Below are 26,593 nucleotides of genomic sequence, written 5' to 3' on the forward strand. Positions count from 1 at the left end.
TTCTTGGCCTTCTCAGTATATAGATGTTTCATTTTCAATGACAAAAAACAAAACAAAACAAAACACAAAAAACCCCATGAGTTCATATGGATATTTCTAAATTCAAATTTAGAACTGCATAGTTTTTACTTAATCCAATTTTATTTTTGTATTGTTTCTTCAATATTGAAAATCTTGGGTCCTGTAAGACATAATTACTTACATGCTGTATACTAATATATGTTTCAGAAATAAAAAATGAATGTTAGTACTGACAATATGAGCACCGTAAAAAGATTCAATACTATATTTCACTAGGGCTTGGCTGGTGTGGCTCAGTGGTTGAGCATTGACCCATGCACCCAGAGGTCCCAGTTGATTCCCAGTCAGGGCACATGCCAGGGTTGTGCCCCCAATCCCCTGTGGGGGGCATGCAGGAGGCAGCCAATCAATGTTCTCTCTCATCCATGTTTCTGTCTCTCTCTCTCCTTTCCTCTCTCTCTCTTTCTCATATGAATAGAGAAAAAAAATTTTTTTAATGTCTCATTAGGAATATTTGGTCAATTCATTGTTTTAAATTCAAATCATTTCTCTACTGTCACAGACACTTCAACTACAAAAGTGTTTTCTTGCAGTATCTTCACTTAAGGAGAGAGGTGTCATTTCCTGTTTAAAAGGAAAGAGGAAGAGAGTTACCCAACTTTTTTTTTAAAGGTGATTTCTTTTTCTCTCTCTCCCTCCCTCTCTTTCTTTTGCCAGCAGTTAATAATAAAGCTTAACAGAATGGTAGCAAGTTTTGATACTTAATTCAAAGGGTTCACTGCTTGGTATAATCTATTCAAAAAACGAGACAACTGTCACAAGGTAGTTTTATTTACCTGCAACAAGTAAAAGAGACAGGGGATTCACATCCGAAGTGTCTGTCTCCAAAGGGAGGCTTAGCCATTGCTTACATACTTACACATTTCATCAACCATATGTTGATTTCTTCTTTGCAGTTAGCTACTTTTATCCAGTTGGGTTCCTGTCAGCTCATCCTGTTTACAGCTGCATCTACAAAATACTGTGCTACATCTTAACATTTAGTAAAAAATAACATTTAGAACTGCCCAGACCTTGAGACCTTTGTCCTATGTCTAACAGTTTTGCTTTACAAACACTGGCATTGACCACTGTCAGAATTAACTATTTTCACTGGAGTTGTGTGTAAGAAGCTCTAAACCAAAAGAATATTACTTCACTGGACAGGGTAGGTTTGCAAAATCTCCACAGGCTGGAACTGCTCAGATGACTTCTTCAGACCCAGTTAAGCCACTGTGTTTAATATACCCTCACCCCACCACAATACACGTTTCGTTGCTAATTATTGAGAAGCTCCTGTGTCGAAACCCATGCTGCTCTCTGGGATGCCCAGGCCGGGCAAGACACGCCCCGCGCCCAAGCTTCTTACAGTCGGATGCCAGACACGAACGCACCCACAGTTTATTACCAAACAATGGCAGAAGGTGCCAGGCTGTGGACAGGAACGCGGTGTTATGAAAACCCCCAGTCTTTCCCAAGGATGAACTGTCAGAAGGGCAGGTAGGCTACTCCTGCTGACCCGGCCCACGTCAGGTGCAAGGTCTGCGCATCAGAGCAGGGAAGTCATAATTTCGACATCTCTTTTATTGCTTTATGCTCCTGACTAATAGAGGACGGGCCAAAAATGAGGACGATTATAGCCAATGAGCACGTCCTATAGAAAGAAGTAATTCGCTTGGGTCCGGAGAGGCGTGAAGGTAGGACAGGAGTATCTACAGCAGAGCCAGCTCCGCCCAGGCATGGGTGCAGCTAGCCAGGCTTGCCGCTCTGGGACAGGAGGCGGCGCTGCGCCCGCCCCGCTCACTGCAGACAGTTTACATTGGCCCCAAGGTGCGTCGCGTCATACCGGACGCACCGCGCTGATTGGCTCTTCCAGGGAGCCCCGCCCCTTCAGCTGTAGCAGAGCCGGCTTCAGCATCGCCGCCATCTTTGTTGATGTGTCAGCTCCGCGGGGGTTTGGTGAAGCCGCGGCGGAAAGAGCGCGGCGCCAGCTCTCTTTTCCACCGCAGCCCCCCGCTTCTCCTGGTGTGCCGCACCCCACTATGGAGAAGTTGGTTCCTAAGCCGGAGCACCAGCGGCCTCACTAGGGGTGCGGCCTGAGGCTCGGAGAAGTGGGGTGAGTGCCCGAGGGGCGCTCGGGGCGGACGGGGGAGTCGGGGTGGCGGCGCGGCGGGGCTGCCCACCTTGCGCACCTTCCTGCAAGTCCTGGGGCGGCTCCCGTGTGATGGGGGATGGAGTTCGTCGTCCCTTTCTTGCCTTCCCTCCCTCCCTCCCTCCCTCGGTCCCGGGCGGCCGGGGAAGGACGCGGCTGGCGGGGTTGCCCGGGTCGCGGGGGCCGCGCCTCCGGAGCGTGCCTGGAGAGCGGCGGAATGTGGGCCGATTGCCTGGCCTCCCCGTGCGACCTGCAGCCAGCCCCACTGGGTTGCGATCTTTCCTAGACTAACCTATTTCTCCTTTCGTCTGTCCACGTTGGCTGTGTGTGTTTATGTTTACTGCTGTGGCCACCTTTCTCCCCTCCAAACACTGCCATTACTGTGATTTGAAGTAACTAAAGAGACGATTCTTTGGGATGGTGACAACGAGAGGTCAGGTCTTCGTTTTTATGTTGCTTTTTTCCAAAGACATCAAGGCATATGATACACCTTGGTTGGGAAGGATGATATTTCACATTTGTGTCTCTACCAAACGTGTAAAATGGTAAAGCTCCTTTTACAGGTCCCGTCGTAGCAGTCCTGGGGAACAGTGCAGGTGTGGTTATTGCTCAGCTGTTAACAGTTTACTAAGTACAGCTAATGTTCACACCTTTATTTCGGGTAGAGGAATGAGACCTGCCTTTGGAGTCAAAACATTTGTATTAGAAACTGCCGCTTTCACGATAGCCTTCTTACCTATGGGACTTCTAGACTGGAGAGTAAAAATGTGCCACACCGCCCCAGGCATTTTGGCAGTTTTCTCTGTGCCTGTGTCAGGTTCCCTCGATGCCCAGCTTTTTTATTTCTTCCAAAATGAGCAGGAAATCGGTGGAACAGTGTTTCAAGAGGTGTGTTGGTAGTCATTCAAAAAAAAAAAAGAGAAAGAGAGAAAGATCTAGTAAGTGTTTAGGCATGCTAGTGGGTGTAGCCTTCTCACCTACCAACTGCACTTTCGTATTTGCAGTGTTGATCTTGTGGGAAAGATTAAGGTTCTAAAGACATTGATAGTGAAACTGAACTATCTGCTTGCGTATCAAGTTTACTGGTCTCTCTGTATAGCTACTTTTCGATTCTTTATTCATTATTACACAAGTAGAAAACAGCGATGATTGGCCTCATTCTTTTTTTCCCTTTATGGTGTTTTCATAGTATTTAAAATTCAGTGAAGGTATTGAGTAATTCACAAATCTTGCAGAATTTAAAGAATTAAAACTCTTTTCTACATTGTTATAGGCAAGCATGTTATAAATGTTGAAGAATCTACCTGGAAATGCTCTGCATGTGTTCATATTGCTTTTATTCCCCAGAAATGCATGGATTGTGTTTATATTGATTTTATTTTTAAGACAGTGTCTAATTCAGAATACCTGCATGTAAACTTGAAGGTTTCTTTAAGTAGTGGAGAATCCAGAGTGTCATTGGTATTCCAGTCACATTTATTGTTAACACAAGAGGAGTCGTATAGCACAGTAATCACTCTATAATCTTTTATTTCTTCACCCATAAACTCAAAGAGTTGCTCTTTGATGCTATACAATGACAGCATAGCTGATGATGATTGCTTAGTATATTTAATTTAAAAACATTTACTTACCAACTGCATGTGGACATTGTGGAATGAAGGTAGAACAGTGCAGCAATATTCTCACTCTTTAAGGAGAGATGATGGGACAAAGCAGCCTTGTTTACATACCTAGAAAAATCATCTTTGCTTTGAAGAAGGACTAGTTCCAAGTTTACTGAACAGTTTCATGCTAAAGAATCCTTAACCTTAAGTTCAGTTATTTTTCTTTGAATAAAATTTAGATTTTTCTTTTATCTCTTATCTCTAGTTTTAAATAACTAAAGACGATTCTCAAATTTCTCATGAACATGACATTAAGCTTATAGTATTATGAATGTTTAATATTCATTTCAGGGCAACAGTGTGAGAGCATAGAGCCCTGGCCGGTTTGGCTCAGCAGTTGGAACATTGGCCCTCGGACCAGAGAGTCCTGGGTTTGGTTCCTGCTAGGGGCACTTACCAAAAACAAACAAACAAACAAAAACAGTGAGAGCATAGATAATTGAAATTTACAAATAACCCTCTAATCTTATTATTTAAAATTTGTCCTTTGAACTCTCTCAGTTACTGAGATTTTAAATATCTATTTGGGCTAAGAAGTAAACAAAAGGAAAATATTGGGACGAAAAGGCAATTGATATGAAGTGGAAGTCAAACCCAGAAAAGAAAAGTATTGATTGTATTGTGAATGTATTTTTCTGTCATTGAGAGACATGAACTGATAGTCTACTGTAAGGATGATTATGTAGCCCTGGCCGGTTTGGCTCAGCAATTGGAGCTTTCGCCCACGGACCAATGAGTCAAGGTTGTAATTCGTCCCGTCCTGGTTGTGTTGAGCGAGGAGGCAACCAGTCGATGTGGCTCTATCACATTGATGTTTCTCTGTCTGTCTGTCTCTTTCTCTCTCCATTCCTCCCACTCTATCTGATAATAAATGGAAAAATATTCTTGGGTGAGGAATAAAAAGGATGATTATGCAGTAAGTGCTAATGGTAAACTACATCATATCAAATTAACCAAGCCCAGGCCAAAGGTTGTTTAAAAATGTAAACATTGATCAGAACTCCTTAATATAAGGCAGATTATCTTTTTTTTTTTTTTTTAAGGTTATTAGCCTTCCTTTTTGAAAAGGAACCTGTAGGTCAAATTTTTTTTCCTCCTTTTAGTTTTCAGATTTGGGGGAGGAAATAATTAGTGGAAAATACTTCATGTTTTCTTAGACTCATTAAAATTCAAATTGTGAGCTCTATACAAGTAGCTTTAAAATACAATTTCTATATTAGTAACTTTCTGCTTTAAAAGTTATTAGAGATATATAAAATTACTTGGATCTACCAATCTGATTATATGACATGTAACTTGATAATGTGATATAATGTGGCCACTTACCCTTTTTTTCCCTGGAAACTTTTTTCTGTAAATCCTCACCTGAGGATATTTTTCCATTGATTTTTAGAGAGAGTGGGAGGCGGGGTGGGGAGTGGTATCAATGTTAGAGAGACACAGACTGGCCGCCTCCGGCATGCGCCCCAGCCAGGCTGGGGAATGAACAGGCAATCCAGATACCTGCCCTTGACTGGGAATTGAACCCTCTACCCTTTGGTGTGCGCTGGCTGATGCTGAGCACATCGGCCAGGGCTTTCCTGGAATCAATGGATCATTATTTCATTCTCCTGTTAGTCTGTCACAGGATTTAGTACTATGTTGCAGGGGATCCTGCTGTATCCATTGTCTTGAGTCTGTCTTCTTGACATCTTTATTTTGTGTGTGTGCGCGCGATACGATATACATACCGAAAAATTCACCCTGCCCTGAGTCTTGGGTGCAAAGATTAACAAACCCCAACAGGGATAATTGACCTTGGCCTTATATAACACACATTTTAAACTGATGGACTAAAGGCAAGCTTTAAAATCTAGTGATTAGCCCTGGCCGGTTTGGCTCAGCAGTCAGAGCATCGGCCTGCGGACCAGAGAGTCCCGGGTTCGGTTCCCGGTAAGGTGCATGTACCTCGATTGCAGTTTGTCCCCAGCTCCTGTTGGGGTCGTGTGGGTGGCAGCCACTCGATGTGTCTCTCACACATCAGTGTTTCTCTCTCTTCCTCCCTCTCTCCTTCCTGCTCTATCTGAAGATAAACACAAAAGTGTCCTCGAGTGAGGATAAAAAATCTAGTGCTTATATTTCATGTGAAGGAAATTCAACATATTAAAGTTAAATTTTACCCAGAAGCTTAATTAGAATGTGACTCCTTTACAAAATATTTCTACCTTTGAGCCCTGGCCAGTTTGGCTTAGCGGTTAGAGCATTAGCCTGTGGTCCAGAGAGACCCGGGTTCGGTTCCCGCTAAGGGCATGTACCTCAGTTGCAGTTTGTCCACGGGCCTGGTTGGGTCGTGTGGGTGGCAACCACTCGATCGATGTGTTCCTTTCACGTCGATGTTTCTCTCTCTCTCTCTCTGTCTCCCTCCCACTCTTATCTGAACAAAAAAAAAAAAACTAAAAAAATGTCCTCGGGTGAGGATAAAAAAAAATATATATATATATATTTCTACCTTTGAGCATACTAATCTAGAATTCTTTGAAGTAGCCAGCTCAGTTTTTAATCTTTTTAAAAAAAATTTTTTTTTAATTCTTACCCGAGGACATGTTTCCATTTTTTTGTTCAGATAGAGTAGGAGGGAGAGAGAGGAACATCGACGTGAAAGGGACACATGGAGTGGCTGCCACCCACACAACCCAACCAGGGCCGGGGGCAAACTACAACCAAGGTACATGCCCTTAGCGGGAACCGAACCCGGGTCTCTCTCGACCGCAGGTCGATGCTCTAAACGCTGAGCCAAACTGGCCACGGCCAGTTTTTAATCTTTTAAAAGTAGAATTTGATTTGCATAAATTCACCTTCTGTGAACTTCAGTGTGAAATATTTTCATCATGTGAAACAAGGTTTTTATTTTTCTCACACAGGTTCCTTTCTGTTCTATTATATTGTTCTATTTTTAAAAACTTTATCCAGGAAAGTGTTTGTATTTTAAAGTTAATACTATTAAAAATCATTTACTTGGAGGTTGTGATCAGATTATATTGATTTAATTTATTGCTTCTGACTTTGAAATATCAGAACATTTTTAGAACTGGTCAGAAAGATAACGACTATCCATTTGATTATGCTGCTTTCAAAGTTTATTTGGGGACTATGTAAAAACCCTTTTAATGTACTTGTCCTTCGAAGAATGGCAAACCATTATACTGAAGAACAGGAATGCTCTCACAGGCTTTATTTACTTATTTTAATGGAAATTATTTGAAAAGTATACAGCTAGTATTATTTGAGACTCAAATGGTACAGTTTGTAATTTTAAAATTTGTAGTGGTAAATATGCTGAACTGAGTCACATTTTTCTGGACTTAAAAAATACAGATAGCACTGGCAGATCTTCAAATTAAAATACTGTAAACACAGAGAGTAAAGGATCTAACACAGAGCTTCTTATGTTGGTCCACTATATCAGAATGTAAACTCCATAAAAGAAGACATTTATTTATTGCTGTGCTCCCAAAACATAGAACAGTACCTGCACATAATACATGTTCAATAGGTATTTGGTGAATGAATTAATACCTAGTGTGGAGACATCTTTCTGATTTGGTATTTTTGTATGAGGCCTGTTACCAGAATCTGTGGATTGGATTTATCTGTATTTGCAATTTATTGAATAAGCATATGTTTTTTGTTGTTTATATTGCTAATTTACTGGGGAAACAAAGCTTTTAAAGACAGTGTTTTCATTTATATGGCTCTTGTTTGGAAATAATTTTGTAGAAATGTGAGTTCTTTCATTAAGAAATAAAATCTGCCCTGGCCAGTTTGCTCACTGGTTAGAGCAGACCAAAGAGTTGCGGGTTTGAGTTTGGTCAGGGACACGTACCTCGGTTGGGGTTTGGGTTGTGCGGGAGGCAACCAGTGGTGTTGTCTGTCATCCCTGTTTCTCTCTTTCTCTTCCCTTCCTTCCTTCCCTTTCTCTGTCTGAAATTAAATAGAAAAATATCCTCAGGTGAGGATTGGGGAAAAAAAAGAAAGAAAATCCAAAGTGGATAATGGTTGGCTTGAGGCAAATAAAAAATGTTTCTTGACCAGTTGCCTACAGCTGATGAGCTCCAGTAAGAGCGAAACCAGTTCTCACTTCACTGAAGCAGTTGAGAAGTGTGAATCGGTCCTGTAGTACTGTCAGAAACAAACAACTCTGGGGGAAGGAAGTGCTGAATTAGGAGGATTTTGTGACTCTGCTTAGTTTTAAATACTACAGTATTTTTCCCTAATGAGTCATAGTTGCTAAAAGTCAAATAATCTATGTTGTTTTTTTACCTCAAAAAAGCAAATGATGTTGTAATCTATCATTGTAATCACTATATCTATATGAGAGTTAATTTAATTTATACACTTATTAAAACAGCCTTGTAAATAAGTGTCTAGTTTTACATCCTCCCCCTTTAATCTACTTCTAGATTATTCCTCAATAGCTTTGATGGCAACCCTCCCTCCACCCACTCTTCAAAAAATTGGACAGTAACCAAATGGGTCTACATGGCATTGACAACTGGAGGCCCACAGGACTAGGCTGTTTTACCCCTGGTTAATAATGCACATAATCAAGCTCATCGTGGGCCCACTCCCCCCACCAATCTTGCATGGTTATTTAATCTTTGGTCATGGCTCTGTTACATATATGCACATAGGTCTTCATTAGACCCTCTACTTTTCCTTTTGCCACCAGTAAGCATTTAAGCATCAGAAAACTAAGCTTGAAAGCTAAGTGGTTATCAGATACCATTTTATATGAAGACTTTTCAAAGATCATGGGCTTATTACTGATCAACAGTATAGAAAGTACTTTTCTTTTGAGGTTAAACAGCATTCTGTAATTTACAGGAGGATAATAGTAAAACAGTCTCAGCTGAGGTAATTATAAAATCAGGGTGTGTGTGTGTGATCTAGGTGAATATCCAGCAGAAGGAGACAGAGTTTTGTGGTTCTGCGCTGTCTTGCACATTATGAGTTTCCTTACAACCTGGTTCCCATCCACTGAATGCTGTTCAGTTCCCCAGGTTATGTGGAAACCCAGTGGGTCCCGCTCTCATTGAGAACCATGAATAGCATTTGCAAGAATGAGTGTAAATGTGATAGAGAATACATTTGTCAGATTTATTTACCTACTTATTATTACTGTTGTTTGAGATGGAAGAAGTTTGATTCCGTTCAGAGTGAGGTTCCCCCCTTTGCAAGTACAGAGATCATGTAAAAGAGTCACAAGGAAGGCTGTGACTGCTTGATGAGTGTAAATGCAGTATGTTTTCATTCACCTGAGATCATATCTGTACCTGTGATGAGGCAAGATTAGAGGAAGTTGTGACATTAGAATCAGTTCTTTAAATGTAATTAGGCTCTGGAGAGCAGAAAGGAAAGGGCATTCTGAGTGGGAGCAAACCATGGAAAGGTTAGTGTGCACGCTGGCGGAACCGTGAGTGACTCGGTCAGGGACTAGTAGAGGATAGTGAAGCACTAGGATTTTAGGGGTGTGTGAGAGATAAGATCAGAAAAGTAGTACAACTGGTTTACTGGAGGAATCACAACCCTGAGCTGTAAACATGACATGGTTCTATTTTTTTCCTAGTGGTCTCCAAGCACACTGGGAAATGGCCCCTCTCCCCTCACTTCCCTCTGAAGTGACAGTCCCTTAAGGATGTATTGGTTAGATCTCATAATTTTTTCTGCCACTTTTAATTACTAGAGAAAACTTATTCCAGAAATCAAGACAGGTTTCAATAATTTAAAAAACAAAAAACAGACACATTTTTCTCCCTGAAGAAAGGTTGAAGCTTTTAGTTCCCAGCAGCCTGGATTGAAGAAGAAGAGGTATATATAATCTGGCTCTGAAATACATTTCCTCTGCTTTCTCAAGCTACTCCTTGTGGAGTGGCGGGAAAGAGAGCAGGCAGTGGGCAGAGTCCTCACTAACTAAACCTATAGAGAGGGAAGAGAGCCCTGCCCTGCCCTCACTCTAATACATCTGGTTGCATTTGATGGTGAACTCCGTCAAGGTTGTGTGTGTGGGTATTTTGGGGGGCAGTGTTGTAGCTTCCTGGTCCCTTCTGCCATTGAGTACCTAATTCCTAGGGCCCCTCCTATTGCCCTTTTGCAGAGCCAATGATATTACAAACTTTTACCCCTTCTCTGGATTGGGTGACACTTGGCTGTAGTGCTGTCTCCCCTTTAATTAACTTTGCTTCTTCACTTAGAGTTGCAGGAAGCAAAACAGGAGGGAGGGATGGAGTAAGATTGAGAAATCAGTTGTTCCAGGTATGAAGTGATCAGGCCTAGACTGGATTGCAGGTGGGAATAGTGACAGTAGGAAGGAGGGTATAGATGTAGGAGACATGAAATTGGTAAAGTATAAGAGGGCAAAGGAAATGAGTCATAACTAAGAAAAATAATACTGTTGACTAAAAAGATTAGCTGAAGGTACTCGGTTGTTGGAGAGATACTTAAGATTTTAGATTTGGCCATTTTGAGTGTGAGGTTATGGTGGAACATTCAGTGGAAATGCCTATATTCAGGTAGAGATTTTAATATAGAGAGATAGAGTAAAAATGAAGGTATAGATAATTTGTGATCTGTAACTCAAGAACACGGGACTGGAAATAATGTTGGTGTCAACTCTGAGTTGGTGCAAGTTATCGAAGTGGATGAATTGTGGGAGGGAAAATAAAGTTGAGGACTGGAACCCTGGAGAATGTGAAAGCTGAATGAAAAGATAAGAATCAATGCTTGCTTAGCGCTTTTCTTTGATAAAGCATGACAGTCAAAATTCATAAAGTTCTCAAATGATAAACTTTCTTCTCACTTGCTCTTTCTCTTCTGGAGAGTCACAATGCCTTTATAGACTTAATCTCTTAAATAGAATTTTTACCCGCTATCCGTTACATTTAGTTCAGCACTGAGTTCTACTTTATTTTTATTTATTTATGTATTTATTTTAATCCGAGGATATTATTTCTATTTATCTTCAGATAGAGTGGGAGGGAGAGAAAGGGAGAGAGAAAGAGAAACATCGATGCGAGAGAGAGATGCATCGACTGGTTGCCTCCCGCATGACCCCAACCAGGGCCGAGATGAACTGCAACCAAGGTGCGTGCCCTTGGCTGGAATCGAACCCGAGACTCATTGGTCTGCAGGCCGACGCTGTACCGCTGAGCCAAAAAAGAGCCTGAGTTCTACTTTAGTTGATACAGCACAGACTAGTTATGATGTTTAAAACCACTTCCTTTAGTTTTTATGTGGATTTCTAAATTAAAAGTTCAAATTCAGCAACAACACATAAGTTACAGTTTAAAATGAGTTACTTTGGGGAAGGTAATATAGGTGGATAATGCTCCTGTTTGAGAATGATTTTACTTTATCCTAGATTTTGGAATACAATTTACTTTTGAGGTCTTAATTATTAATGTACTGTATTTATTTGTATTGTTTAAACCAAGATTTAATACTAGTGTGGGCTATGTCTTAGTTATAACATATATGCAGCAAGGTAATGATAATTTCTATTTGATTGTTTGGAAATATGCTATACAGCTAGGTAATTCATAGTATTAAGACCAATGTCAATATTAGTTGATATCCCAAAGGACAGTCTAAACTAAAAAACAGGTTATTTGACAAACAAGCTAGTCTTTTCCTTTCTTAGAATTATTCTTCCTGTTTCCTGCATTCCTAGAATAATGTTTCTCCAATAGTAGTTATATGATGTCACTTCTGTGTTTTAATTCAACAAATATTTGAGAACCTACTGTATGTTAGAAGCTCTATAGGTTAATCAAGTACATCCAAGTTGGTCATGATTTATTGTTCTTAACAAAATTCATTCCTGTAGCCTTGGCCAGTTTGGCTCAGTGGTTAGAGCATCAGCCCACGGACCAGAGAGTCCCGGGTTCGCTTCCCACTAAGGGCACGTACCTCTGTTGCAGTTTGTTCCCGGCCCCGGTTGGGGTCATATGGGTGGCAGCCAGTTGATGTGTCTCTCTCACATCCATGTTTCTCTCTCTCTCTTCCTCCTTCTCTCTCCTTCCAGCTCTATCTGAAGATAAATGCAAAATGTCCTCGGGTGAGGATAAAAAAAAAAAAATTCATTCCTATATATCATTCTGTGCATTATACCCAGCCGTCTTCTCTTACCCTTTTCACTATCCTCTGGCCACTAATTCCATCAGAGACCAAAATGAACATGTGTCTTTCTGTTATTCAAACTAATCTTTCTTTTTTGTTTTTTATAAGTTCACCTTCCATCTAGAGTTATTTCTTTCCTAGCTGCTGTAAAAACTATGATTTGCCCACATTTTTACCCAACTTTATATGATTGGTAATTCGTCTACCACGTATATGCTTTGTTGATATCTGACAAAAGTGGACAATTCTTTTCCATCAAGTTTGCTGGAATGTTTTATATTTGTCTCTGGATAATTTTGAAATTGAATTATTTTCAGGAACTAGCTAGGATAGTAACCCTTATAAATAGCATGCAAGTGGATTCTAACATTGTAGAGTTAGTTTTGTAAATATTGCTTTTATGAACTAGGCAGTGCATATGGCCTCCACTCAAGTTGCACTGAATATTGTTTATTCTTTTATTTTTATTTTTTTGAAAGTATGTTTATTAAAGCTGGGAACAGTGAAACAGGAAGGGCTTAGGACAGAAGAAGCAACAGGAGAGAGCCCACGTGGGGCTGCTTTGGCTCCTTAGAAAAGTGACAGTGAAAGAAGTGAGCTGTGCCCTGGCTGGTTTGGCTCAGTGGTTAGAGTGTTAACCCTCAGACCCAAGAGTCGCGGGTTCAATTCCGTCAAGGGTATGTACCTTGGTTGTGGTTTGGTCTCAGCCCTGATTGGGCTGGGGTCCTGTGGGAGGCAACCGATCCATGTGTCTCTCTCACATCAGTGTTTCTCTCTCTCCCCCTCCCACTCTGTCTGAAAATAAATGGAAAAATACCCTCCGGTGAGGATTTAAAAAAAAGAAAGAAAGAAGGAAGTGAGCTAAGGCGGGGCTGCTGTCAGCTCACTGGAAAGTCAGAGAAAAGGGGCCTTGGGGACAGGTTCAGGGGGTTACCCATTGCTTTCCTGGTGGCAAGTCTTGTGGGGGGTCCCTTAGAGTTTAGGAGATTCACACCCGTGGAGTAAGAAGAGTGGGGGAGAAAAGGCACAGACATGCTCCCCAGCGGGAGAGCCGAATATTGTTTATTCTTGATGAGCATGTTTGGAACGTACCGGGTACTTCCTGGATTCTGGCCTGGATGAAAAATGATTCCCTGCCAGGGATCCTTTGCCCCATAATTTTTTTTCAGCTCAACTCTAGGTGTTTGGGCTATAGGTAACTGTGTTTTGTTATTGTTTAGTTTTCTTTCTCAGTAAAATTTTGTCATTGTCAATGTGTCTTGTTTTTTTTTCTTTTTTAAACTTATCTTTATTGTTGAATGTATTACAGATGTCCTTCTTTTTTACCCCCTGGACCCCCTCTTCCCCAATCCAGCCCCCCTCCTGCTTTCCCCACACTAGTGTCTGTGTCTTTTGGTTATGCATGTAAGTTCTTTGGTTTCTTTCTTCCTGCCCCACCTCCCTCCTTCCCTTTGAGGTTCATCAGTCTAACAACCAGTTTGTACTTCCTAATCCTTTCTTCTTTTTCACCCAACTCCCCTCCCATCTGGCAACCAACAAAAAGTTCTCTGTATCTATGCATGTTTCTGTTCTGCTTGCTCATCTTGTTTGTAGGTTCAATTGTTGATAGATATGTATGTATTGCCATTTTATTGTTCATGTTTTTTTATCTTCAAGAAGATTCGTCAGCGTTTTATATAATACTGATTTGGTGGTGATAATCTCTTTGGCTTTTTCTTCTCTGGGAAACTCTTTATATGGCCATTGATTCTATCCTCACCCGAGGATATTTTTCCATTTTTTGTACAGATAGAGTGGGAGGGAGAGAGAGGAAGGGAGAGAGAGAGAAACATCGACATGAAGGGACACATCGAGTGGCTGCCACCCGCACGACCATCCAGGGCCGGGGACAAACTGCAACCGAAGTACGTGCCCTTAGCGGGAACCGAACCCGGGTCTCTCCGGACCGCAGGCCGACGCTCTAACCGCTGAGCCAAACTGGCCAGGGCTGGCCACTGATTCTAAATGATAGCTTTGCAGGATAGAGTAGTATTGGTTGTAGGTCCTTGCTTTTCATCACTTTACATATTTCTTGCCACTCCCTCCTGGTCTGCAAAGTTTCTTTTGAGAAATTAGCTGACAGTTTTATGGGAACTCCATTGTAGGTAACTTAGCTGCTTTTCTCTTGCTGCTTTTAAGACTCTCTCTTTGTCTTGAACCTTTTGCATTTTGATTATGATGTGTCTTGGTGTGGGCCTCTTTGGGTTCATCTTGTTTGGAACTCTCTGTGCTTCCTGGACTTGTATGTCTGTTTTCTTCACCAAGTTAGGGAAGTTTTCTGTTATTATTATTATTATTTTTTTATTTTATTTTTTTTGTACAGATAGAGTGGGAGGGAGAGAGAGACAGAGAAACATCGACGTGAAAGGGACACATCGAGTGGCTGCTACCCGCACGACCAACCAGGGCCGGGGACAAACTGCAACCGAAGTACGTGCCCTTAGTGGGAACTGAACCCGGGTCTCTCCGGACTGCAGGCCGACGCTCTAACCGCTGAGCTAAACCGGCCAGGGCTGTTATTATTATTTTAAATAGGTTTTCAATTTCTTGTCCTCTGTGGTCTCCTGGCACTCCCATGATGCAAATGTTGGTAGGCTTGGAGTGGTCCCACAGGCTCCTTACACTATGCTCATTTTTTTTTTTTTTATCCTCACCTGAGGACATTTTTCCATTTTTTTGTTCAGATAGAGTGGGAGGGAGAGAGAGAGAGAGAGAAACATCAATGTGAAGGGACACATCGAGTGGCTACCACCCGCACGACCAACCAGGGCCGGGGACAAACTGCAACCGAGGTACACGCCCTTAGCGGGAACCGAACCCGGGTCTCTCCGGACCGCAGGCCGACGCTCTAACCACTGAGCCAAACCGGCCAGGGCTATACTCTTTTTTTTTGGATTCTTTTTTCTTTTTGCTGTTCTGATTTGGTGTGTTTTGGTTCCTTAAATTCCAAAATCGATGGTTTGCTTCTTGGCTTCGCCTACTCTACTTTTTTTTTTTTCTCTATTGATTTCCTGTAAATTATTCTTTATTTCAGTTAGGGCATCCTTCATTTCTGACTTGTTCTTTATGATGCTCTTGAGGCCCTCACTAAGTTCATTGAGCATCCTTATAAGCAGTGTTTTGAACTTGGCATCTGTTAGGTTGCTTATCTCCATTTCATTTAGTTCTTTTTCTGGTGTTTTGTTCTGCTCTTTTATTTGGGACCTCTCTTTTTGTCTCCTCATTTTGGCTGCCTCCCTGTGTTTGTTTCCATGTAGGTAGAGTTGCTATGTCTCCTGGGCTTCCTAGGGTGGCCTGTTGTAGTAGGTGTCCTGAAGGGTCCAGTGGCACAGACTGCCTGATCATCCAGCTGGACCCTCATAGTGCACCTCTCATGTGGACTTTACACCCTTCTGTTGTAATTGAGTCTTGATTGCTGTTGGCATATCAATGGGAGGGTTTTACTCAGGCTGATCAACTGCAAGTTCCGGCTGTGCCCACTGACCACCGACCTCTGACTACCTTGGAGGCTCAGCTGTGTAGGAGCAGAGCAAGACTTACTTCGCAGGGCTCTGGTACCCCCTGAGTCCATTCCTTGAGTGTGTCACTTGTGGAGGTGGTTGAGTGGTGGTGCTTCAACGTGTTCTGAAGCTGTCCACCGGGTGTGCTAGCTCTGGGGCAAGGTCAGCCACTGCCTGTGCTCTACCCGGGGCCATCAGGCATAAGCTACAAAGTGATCTGCAGGTGGCTGCTTCTTGTACTGGGCTTGGAGTTGCCCAGACAAAGCCAAGCTGTGAGCCAAGGCCCGCTGCTGGTAGTGCCAGGCCTGGGGCCACTTAGCAAGAGGTATAGGCTCACTGTGGCCAGATGCTGCTTGTTTGAGAGAATTTAGGAAAATCTGAAACAGGACCCAAAACAGGCCAATCCTATGGGAAAGCCACTGGAAACAGTTTGGGTGGGCCTCAAAGCTGGGTGGGGCAGGGCCTCTGGGAATCACCAGAGCCAGGCAAACAGTAGGAGCCAGGATGCTGGAGTCCCGGATATGGCTGCCATCTGCCGGCCCATGGGAGAGGGGCTCACCAAAGAACAAAGACCTCCACCAGCACATCTGTCCAGGAGAAAGCTACCTCTCCAGTCCTCCCCCACTGATGCCAAACAACTCAGTTCTTCCCCATATGTCTCTAGTGCCTTTCAAGCTGCCTCCCCTCCATGCTAGAGCTCAGAGGGAGCTTGTCCAAGTAAGTCAGTGTGTGGGCCCTTTAAGGAGGAACTGCCTGGGGCTCCAGCAGCCTCAGCCTCCCTCAGCCTCAGTTCCCTCTGGTTTTACAGCCAAAAGTTGTGGGGACTTCTCTTCCTGGCACTGGAACCATGAGCTGGGTGCTTGGTGTGGGAGGGGGACCCCTCACTCCTCAGGGAGGACCTTCCCAGAGAGGTGTCCTCCTGATTTTTATCTGCCATGGGTGTGGGACCAGCTAGTCCATGCCTCTGCCCCTCCTACCAGTCTCCGAGTGGCTTCTTTAATTTCGTAGTTGTAGGACTTCCATTCAACTCAATGACAGGCGGTTCTGAAGGATGTTTGTTTCGTAGTTTAGTTGTAATTTTGATGTGGTTGCGGGAGGAGGGGATACCGTGTTCACCTGCATGGCCGTCTTGACCAGTTCAGTGTGTCTTGTTTTATCATCTTGGTTTTTAATTTCTCTTATGATGTTCTCATTGCTGTCTTATTTCTCCAGTATTTTCTTACATATTTTTGAAATACTCATTTTCTTCTAGTGGAGCTGAAGGAATTTTAAATAATTCTTTAGCACTAATCTTCCAGTTACTAGTCTATTCTATATCCAGCATCTGATGGGGGTGATTGAGGAATGCCAAACTGCATCTGGAGTGGAGTTGTGGGACTGACTTGAAGGGAGAATGAGAATGAGACTTTGTAGTACCCTGTTGGTTGTGCACACTTGGGTTGGCTGTCCTTTTATTCCTTTTTTCCCTCAAGGAATGGCTTTTAAAAGAATTTTTAGTGGTGAAATTTGTGGCCTTAGTTATTCCACATCTTGGGATATGAAATGTATATGGGTCTTTGCTTTAAAAACTTTCTTTTTAAAATTTTGATGTTTTGACTTTCTTAGATGTAAAACGAAGATCAGGAACCGATTTGAAGAAATGCAGAGTGAATTGGTGCCAGTCAGCATGTCAGAGACAGAGCACGTAGCCTCTGATAAAAATACTGGGAAAACATCTGAACTAAAGGAAGACTCATGCAACTCGTTTTCTGGGGATGAAAGCAGCAGCTTAGAAAATGAGTCCAAACTATTGTTGTTAAACTTTGATAAAACTTCATGTCAGCCTAATGAACACAATAATCAAGTTGAAGCACAGGAAAATTATATGCCAGATCATGGTGGAGGTGAGGATTCTTGTGCTAACACAGACGTATGCCCAGAAAATTCTGAACAAGTAGCTAATTTTCCTGATGGAGATTTTACAAAGCAAGTTTTGAAAACAAATGAAACCGAACAGACAGTAAGTCAAATATTGGCTGAATTGAGGTCATCTACATTTACAGAAGCAGCTAGTCAAAAGACATATTCAGAAAGTCCCTATGATACAGACTGCACCAAGAAACTTATTTCAAAAATAAAGAATGTTTCAGCCTCAGAAGATTTGTTAGAAGAAATAGAATCTGAGCTCTTATCTACGGATTTTGCAGAACACCGAGTACCAAATGGGATGAATAAGGGAGAGCATGCATTAATTATGTTTGAAAAGTGTGTGCAAGATAAGTATTTGCAGCAGGAGCATACCATAAAGAAGTAAGTTTTTTATATTTCAGGGTGTTTTTTTTTCCCCACAGAGATTAACGATGGCATTCTTTAACAGGAAGATACCATCTTGTCCACTTTTAATTCCACAATAGAGTCATGCACATTGTAGTTGATTAACAGATACGTGTTTACTGAATAATTAAGCAAATGTCAAGTTTGTGTAGTTACTTAATTTATGTCTTTTTTTTTTAGAATGTAGTATTTTTTATTATAGAAATAATAGGTATGCATCAGTTTTTATATGGGGTGGTCAAAAGTAGGCTTACAGTTATAGTACAAATAAATAATATAGTAATTAATAAATAATACAAGAGTAGACTTTTTATATACTCACAACTGTAAACCTACTTTTGCCCACCCCTGTATATACTGTACCTCTGTCATACAGTAACACATATAAACATGGATATATAAAATCAATATTTTGAATATGATTCACAATTTCTTTGTTTTATGTCTAATATGTAAGTCTAAAGGAATATTTTATTAAAAGGTGTAGTGTATTAAAGATATAAAAATATTTATAAAAACAACAAATTTTTTAGTTTTAAAAGAATGTAGAGCATAATATTGTCAAAAGTAAGAGTAATTCAAAATGAATAAGTCATAAAATTCAAATTTTTTTCTTAAAATCTTCAATGTAAATTTATTGTTTCAAAAAATTAAAATTTAGACAATAGAAGTTTTGGTTAATTATCATTCAGTAATAAGAACATGGTTATTTTTAGACTTCTTGTATTTGCGGAGTTAATTTCTATTTTAACAAGTGTAATTTCACTTTATCTTTTTCTAATAGTTTTATATCACCCTGTATTTTTATTTTAGATGTATATATGTAAGTGATGCATATGTTTAGGTATTCTTTTATAACCTTTAAGAAAGGAAAATAAAACATGCTCTCCTTCACTAAAATACAGGCTCACTCTCTTTTTTAAAAATGATACTTGAATGAGAGGTGTGTGTGTAAAGAAAGGGGAGGAGGGGGTTTACATACCAGAGGAGGATGACAGAAGAAAATATAGCATAATTCAAATATTGCTGGGTATGTAATTGGCCTTTAATGATAGCTTGCTTTCAGTCTTGACTGTTTCAGATTATCTTCCTCAGTGGATCAAACCAATTTATCCTTCATTGGTTTATCCAGAGCCCCTCCTATTTTTTTTTTTTTAATTGTCATAAAATACACAACATAAGTTTTAAAGTATAAAATTGGGTAGTGTTAAGTATATTGTATTCACATTGTTGTGCAACCGATCTCCATAGCTTTGTCATCTTGTAAATCTGAAACTCTGTATCCATTAAACAACTCTGTATTTCCCCCTTCTCCCAGCCCTTAGTAACCACCATTCTACAGTTGACCCTTGAACAACATGAGTTTGAACTATGTGGGTCTATTTTTATATTGGTTTAAAAAAAATGTACAGTACTGTGAATGTATTTTCTCTTCCTGTGATTTTCTTAGCATTTTCTTTTCTCTAGCTTTATTGTAAGAAAACGATATATAATCCATCTAACATACAAAATATCTGTTAATTGACTGCTTGTGTTATCAGTAAGGCTTCCAGTCAACAGTAGTCTATTAGTAGTTAAGTTTTTGGGGAGTCTAAAGTTATACATGGGTTTTCAACTGCCCCAGGGTCTGTGCCCCACCCCCATATTTTTCAAGTCAACTGTATTTTGTTTCTAAGAGTTTTACTTCTCTGGTGCTTCACATAAATGAAATCATACAGTAATTTGCCTTTTTGTGAACAGCTTATTTTACTTAGCAGATGTCTTCAGGGTTTTTTCATGCTGTAGCATGTGTCAGAATTTTCTTCCCTTTTAAGTCCAAATAATATTTCATTGTATGTATTACCACATTTTATCCATTCATCCATCAGTGGACATTTGGGTTGCTTCTACCTTTTGGCTGTTGTGAATAATGATTCTGTGAATCTGAGTGTACAAATCTGTTTTGAGACTCCAAGACCTTTTAAATACTACCCCAAAACTAATGGCTGCTGTTCCTACTCATATTCTTCCTGGAGTGCTGCCATTGTGAATAAACTATGTGACTTTGTACTTGAACCATCAGTGTTGCTGCCATTTTTGCTCTTTTAGGGTAACTTCCTCGTTTTCCTATCTCTGCCTATTCTTTTAAATCTTTTCTTTGAGATTATCCTAGATGCCTCTTCCTACTTTCCTTAGATCCGGACTATTAATTACTTTCATGGCTTGTAAATTATAAGATATGCATTTAATAATAATGGCAGCAAACACTTAATGTGCTATTGATTATGTGCTGGTACTTTACATATATTAACTCATAGACTCCTCACAACAACCCTATTTGGTATGAACTGTTATTATTTTACAGATGAGGTATCTGAAGCAAAAAAAGATTAATTAAGCATTTATTTAAGGGCACATGCTAGTAAATGGCAAAGTTAAAGTCTGAGCCCAGTTAATCTGGTTTCAGAGGGTTTTTAATGTGGTATCTGAAATGAATTAGTTACAAGTTACTACTTCACTATGTTTATAATGTTTCTAGATCAATGAATTCCTCTCTTTTACTCTATCCTGTCTGAACAGTGGCAGCATGGTAGAACTGGGGTAAGCACAGTTAGGTCAGAGTCCCAGAGTTGGAAGATGCCCACCGCCAAGTGCGAGCTCTTGTTCATTGGACAAATCAACCTCTTTGAGTCAGAGATTTTTCTTCTGTGTGAGGGGGATGATACTTACCTGATGAGATTGTTTTGTTTATATTAAGGCATTATAAAAATGTCAGATATTCTCATTTTAAATATAAGTTAATCTTTTGCCCTGGCCGGTTTGGCTCACCGGTTAGAGCGTTAGCCTGCGGTCCGGAGAGACCCGGGTTCAGTTCCCGCTAAGGGCATGTAACTTGGTTGCAGTTTGTCCCCGGCCCTGGTTGGGTCGTGCGGGTGGCAACCACTCGATGTGTCCCTTTCACGTCGATGTTTCTCTCTCTCTCTCTCCCTCCCACTCTATCTGAACAAAAAATGGAAAAATGTCCTCGGGTGAGGATTAAATATAAGTTAATCTTTTGTTACACACATACTGTTTTTAATTCCTAATTAAATGCTTTGTGGCTTAGGTTAGCTCTGAAACTGCCTTTTAGTTCCTTTGGCTTAAGTTTTCATGAATGCTACATTTTTCTCTCTCCCAAATATTTGCATGACTTGCTTACTGCAGTCCTGTGGTCCTTAGGCCTACCTTGAGACTACCTTATCTAAAAATCTCAGCTCAAGTTACTCTCTGTCCTTGTACCTTCCTTGAGTTTTGTCACTAGGACTTAATCACTACCTGGGATTTTATTATATATCTATATGTTGTTTACTTCAATATTCTCCCATAGAATCTCAGCTCCATGTGGGCAGGGACAGTTTGCTGATGGACTTTTAACATGCAGAAAAATATACGTATACAGCAGTTACCCAGTAAGCCTTTGTTAAGTGAAGCAGAGTTCTTCATAGTAGAAGATGTAAAGACCTGGGCTATAGAATTGTACCTGGGGTCAAATCTCTGTTCAAGCACTTACTAGCTGTATGAACTAGAACAAGTTCTAGGCTTCAGTGTTTTTTGTTTGTTTGTTTTTTAAATATATTTTTATTGACATTTTTAGAGAGGGAGAAGGACAGGGAGAGAGACATTGATGTGAGAGCCATTGGCTGCCTCCTGCATGCCCCCTAGTGAGGGTCAAGGCCGCAGCCCCAGGCATGTTCCCTGACTTGGAATTGAACCAGCAACCCTTTGATGCATGAGACAACGCCTAATCAACTGAGCCACACAGGCCAGGGCTTGTTTTGTTTTTTAAAATTCATGAAAAAAAAAAAATTATTATTTCATAGACATTAATTGCATAGACTGTTGAATATTAAATGAAATAATGCATTTAAAGCTAAACTTAATAAATAGTAATTATGCAATACATTATTCAGTCCTAAAATATCAGCTGTTAATCTTGTTAGACACCTTACCTTACTGCAGGTAATTCTTAAGGTTTTATTTATACTTTTCTAGGGAACTCAGAATGAAACTTCTGCTTAAGCTTTTGTTATTTTACATTGACTACTCTTATATAACTATTAAAAAGTATCATTATTTTAAAAATCTAAGGCAAGATTTCTCAACCTTAGCACTATTGACATTTGGGTGTAGGTCATTCTTTGTTAGTGTGGGGCTGTCTTGTACATTGTAATATGTTTAGCAGCATCTCATAAGAAGCCAGTATGGCAACCACCACTCCTGCTGTAGCAACCCAGAATGTCTCCATACAAATGCGTGGAGGGGCCAAATTGCCGCTGGTTGAGAACTGTTCATCAGAAAGGGTTCGAGTGCGGAAGGGATGAAGTACATAATTGAGAGGCCCAAAGACATAAACTTAAAAGACCATGGTGTTCTTTATCTGAGTATATTCACTTGATTTGAAATATAGAAATTTCTAGGAAAATGTTAACAGCCCGACGGGCCAGAGAATGTTTTTTACAAAGTGTAATGTGTCATTATGAAAGGGTTACTTAGGAATGTCAATTTATTAATAAGTATCTATACCCTAATTTGCAAACATTATATTCCATATCTCCTTTTTAAATTGTTTTACTGCCTTTTTCATATTTAGGTTAATTAAAGAAAATAAGAAGCATCAGGAACTCATCCTAGACATATGTTCAGAAAAAGACACTTTAAGAGAAGAACTAAAAAAAAGAACAGAAACAGAGAAGCAGCATATGAACACAATCAAACAGGTAAAAAGACAAATCTTTAAAGACTACATTTCTATTTATAAAATAAATAAGTTACATTCCTGGAAATTTGTGTATAAATAAAAGTTTTGTATTTTAAATTAGAGGGTTGCTTGGTATGTAAAGCATTCTCTTTTATGAAATGGGAATCAATTTTTTTATGTAATATGTGTCACTGTATTCTATTATATATGGTGGAAATCTGAGAAGAAAAGACTTTTTGATTTGGCAGTCATTAGATTTTTTACCAAATAAAGGAAGAAAAGTTATATACATTTTGGTGCCCGGGAGGACGCCCATCTAACTGAGCCACACTGGCCAGGGCTATTGGACTTCTTGATTATAGCCATCTTAATGGGTGTGAAGTGGTATCTTGTGGTTTTGATTTGCATTTCCTTAATGACCAATTAATTGTTGTTCATTTATATATCTTAGATACTTCTGAGTAAATATCTATTTAAATCCTCTGCCCATTTTTTTGTTTATTTTTTTATTGTTGAATTGTGATAGTTTCTTTTTATATTCTGGATTATAAATCTTTATCAGATATATGATTTGCGAATATCTTCTCCCATTCTGTGGGTGGTGTTTTCACTTTCTTGATAGTGTACACTGAAGTACAAAATTTTTAAATTATGATGTCTATTTATGTGCATTTTTATTTTATTGCTTGTGCAGTTGCTGTCATATGCAAGCCTGCATTGCCAAATCTAAGATCATGAAGATGATCTTTTTTTTCTCTTAAGAGATTTAAAAAAAATTATTTATTTAACCCTTACCTGAGGATATTTTCCGTCTATCTTCAGATAGAGTAGGAGGGAGGGGAAGAGAGAGCGAGACGTCCATGTAAGAGAAATACATTGACCGGTCGTCTCCCACACAACCCCTACCAGGACTGGGGACACCGAGGTACATGCCCTTGACTCCCTGGTCCTTGGCCAATGCTCTAACTGTTGAGCCGAACCGGCCAGGGCTCTCTTAAGAGATTTTAATTTGGCTTTTATATTCAGGTTTTGATTCATTCTGAGTTACTTTTTGTATTTGGCATGATGTAAGTGTCCAACTTCATTCTTTTGCATGTGGCTATCCAGTTCTCCCAGAACCATTTGTTAAAAAGACTGTTTGTTCTTCCTCTACTGAATGGTCTTGGCATTCTTGTTGAAAATAAATTGATAAATGGGTTTATTTCTAGACTCTAGATTCTGTTTCATTGATCTGTATGTCTGTCATTATACCAGTGCCACCCCCTCTCGATTCCTCTTGTTTTGTAGTAAGTTTTGAAATTGTGAAGTGTGAGTTCTTGAGTTTTGTTCTTTTTTTTTTCAAGATTGTTTGGCTGTTATTTGTTCTTTGTATTTCTGTATGACTTTTACTATCAGCTTCTCATTCTGCAGTAAAGCCAACTGGGTTTTTGTTAGAGATTGCATTGAATCTGTAGACTCATTTGGGGAGTGTTACCATCTTAAAAATATCAAGTCTTTCCATTCATGAACACAGGATGCCTTTCCATTTATTTAGATCTGTAATTTTTTTCAAGTGTTTTATAGTTTTTAGACTGTACATTTTACACTTCTTTTGTTAAGTTTATTCCTAGGTAATCTGTTATTATTTATTTATTTATTTATTTATCCTTACCCGAGGACATTTTTGCATTTATCTTCAGATAGAGCAGGAGGGAGAAAGGGAGGAAGAGAGAGAGAAACATCAACGTGAGAGAGACACATCAAGTTGTTGCCACCCACACGACCACAACCGAAGCCGGGGATAAACTGCAGCCGAGGTACGTGCCCTTAGCGGGAACCAAACCCGGGACTCTCTGGTCCACAGGCTGACGCTCTAACCGCTGAGCCAAACCGGCCAGGGCAGTAATTTATTATTTTTGATGCTGTTGTAAATGAATTGTTTCTTTAATTTCATTTTCAGATCATTAAAAGTATAGATACAATTTTTTTTATATTTTGTAACTTTGCTGAACTAATTTATTATTTTTAAATATTTTTGTGAATTTCTTAGGATTTTCTAAATATAAGATCATACCATCTAAAAATAAAAGGTGCTGCTTCTTCCTTTCTAATCTGGGTGCTTTTTATTTTGTTTCCTGCCCGATCACCCTAAGAACAGGGTGAAGAAGGATATCTGCCCACTCTTGCTACTTCTCTTACCCTGTTCTAGGGAGAGGGCCTTCAGTCTTTCGTCATTAAGGACAGTGTTAAGGGTTTTTTACAGATGCTCTTTATCAGGTTGAAGAAATTACTTTTTATTCCTAATTTGTTGAGTGTTTTTATTTGAAAGTGTTGAATTTTGTCAAATGCTTTTTCTGCATCTATTGAGATGATATGGTGTATAATTCTTTTTATATATTACAGGATTCGTTTATTTTGTTGATAATTTTTCCATCTATATTTATGAGACATACTGGTCTTATAGCTTTCTTTTCTTGTGATGTCTTTGTCTGGTTTTGGTGTCCAGGTAGTATTGACCTCATAGAGTGAGTTGGAAAATGCTCCTTCTTTTGGGAGGGAGAGTTTGTGAGAAATTGGTATCAATTCAATAAATGTTTGATAGAACTTACCTGTAGTCACTTGGGCCTGAATTTTTCTTTGTGTGTAGTTTTTTATTTTTTGATGACGAATTCAATCCCTTATTATAGGTTTATTCAGATTTTCTGTTTCTTCTTGAGCCACTCTTAGTAGAAATTGTTTATTTCATCTATAAATTGTTTATAGTACTCATAAAATTCCTTTTAAAAAAATATTTTTGTTGTTGTTGTTGTTTTGTTTTTTCATCCTCACCAGAGGACATTTTTCCATTTTTTGCACAGATAGAGTGGGAGGGAGAGAGAGGAAGAGAGAGAGAGAGAGAAACATCTATGTGAAAGGGACACATCGAGTGGCTGCCACCCGCATGACCGACCAGGGCCGGGGACAAACTGCAACCAAGGTACGTGCCCTTAGCGAGAACCGAACCCGGGTCTCTCAGGACCGCAGGCCGACGCTCTAACCGCTGAGCCAAGCCCTGGCCGGTTTCACATCAATGTTTCTCTCTCTCTCTGTTCCTCTCTCTCCCTCCCACTCTACCTGAACAAAAAATGGAAAAATGTCCTCGGGTGAGGATAAAAAAAATTTTTTTCTTTATTGATTTTTTTTTTTTTTTAGAGAGAGAGCAAGGGAGAGAGAGATAGAAACATCAGAGAGACAGCATCGATTAGCTGCCTCTTGCATGCCCCCCACTGGGGATTTGGTCTACAACCTGGGCATGTGCCCTGAGCCGGAATTGGTCCAGTGACCTCTTGGTGCATGGGTCAACACTCAACCACTGAGCCACACCAGCTGGGCTTATATGATTATTTAATCTACTTTCATTTAATGTTGTTATTATTATTATTATTATTATTATTGCATTTATCTTCAGATATCGTGGGAATGAGAGAGGGAGGAAGAGAGAGAGACAGAGAGAAACATCAATGTGAGAGAGACACATCGATTGGTTGCCTGCTGCAACACATCGAACTGCAGCCCAGGTAGGTGACCTTGACCGAAATCAAACCCATGTCTCTGGTCTGTGGGCTGGTGCTCTAACCGCTGATCCAAACTGGCCAGGACCATAGTAATTACTCTTTAGCTTACCATCCATCTTATCAGAATCTGCTATAGATTTATACTAACTTAATTCTAATGAGATACAGAAACAGTGCTAACAGTTACATTCATTGCATTCTTTGTGTTTATTTACATTGTTTAGGTTTATTTGAGGTATTGGTGGTCTGTTTGATACAGCTATAAAAATAATCTGGAAATAATTTTTTTTACAGTTAGAATCAAGAATAGAGGAACTTAATAAAGAAATTAAAGCTGCCAAAGATAAACTAACAGCTCAAGATACTGCAGCTAAAAATGCAGTTCAGCAGTTGCACAAAGAAATGGCCCATCGGATGGAACAGGTATTTTTCAAGTCATTATTATTAACTTTCTGATG

The 26,593-nt window shown here is 40.0% G+C and overlaps 1 protein-coding gene across 4 annotated transcripts in view; it reads left to right on the forward strand.

Moving 5' to 3' along the window:
* The first annotated feature begins 1,996 nt into the window (after positions 1-1,996).
* CCDC186 (coiled-coil domain containing 186) overlaps positions 1,997-26,593 on the forward strand; it is a 45,460-nt gene continuing 20,863 nt past the window's right edge. For 2 of the 4 annotated variants that reach the window (XM_036264915.1, XM_036264914.1), the window contains exons 1-4: positions 1,997-2,176; positions 17,178-17,861; positions 22,495-22,621; positions 26,430-26,558. In XM_036264915.1, the coding sequence (XP_036120808.1) occupies positions 17,212-17,861; positions 22,495-22,621; positions 26,430-26,558 (906 nt within the window). In that variant the 5' untranslated portion in view covers positions 1,997-2,176; positions 17,178-17,211. Of the gene's footprint in view, positions 2,177-17,177; positions 17,862-22,494; positions 22,622-26,429; positions 26,559-26,593 lie in introns of those variants that run through there. The other 2 variants (XM_036264917.1, XM_036264918.1) reach the window with 2 other exon arrangements.

The sequence above is a fragment of the Molossus molossus genome, unplaced genomic scaffold (genome assembly GCF_014108415.1).
Source record: "Molossus molossus isolate mMolMol1 unplaced genomic scaffold, mMolMol1.p scaffold_m16_p_17, whole genome shotgun sequence".
In the NCBI taxonomy this organism is placed as follows: domain Eukaryota; kingdom Metazoa; phylum Chordata; class Mammalia; order Chiroptera; family Molossidae; genus Molossus; species Molossus molossus.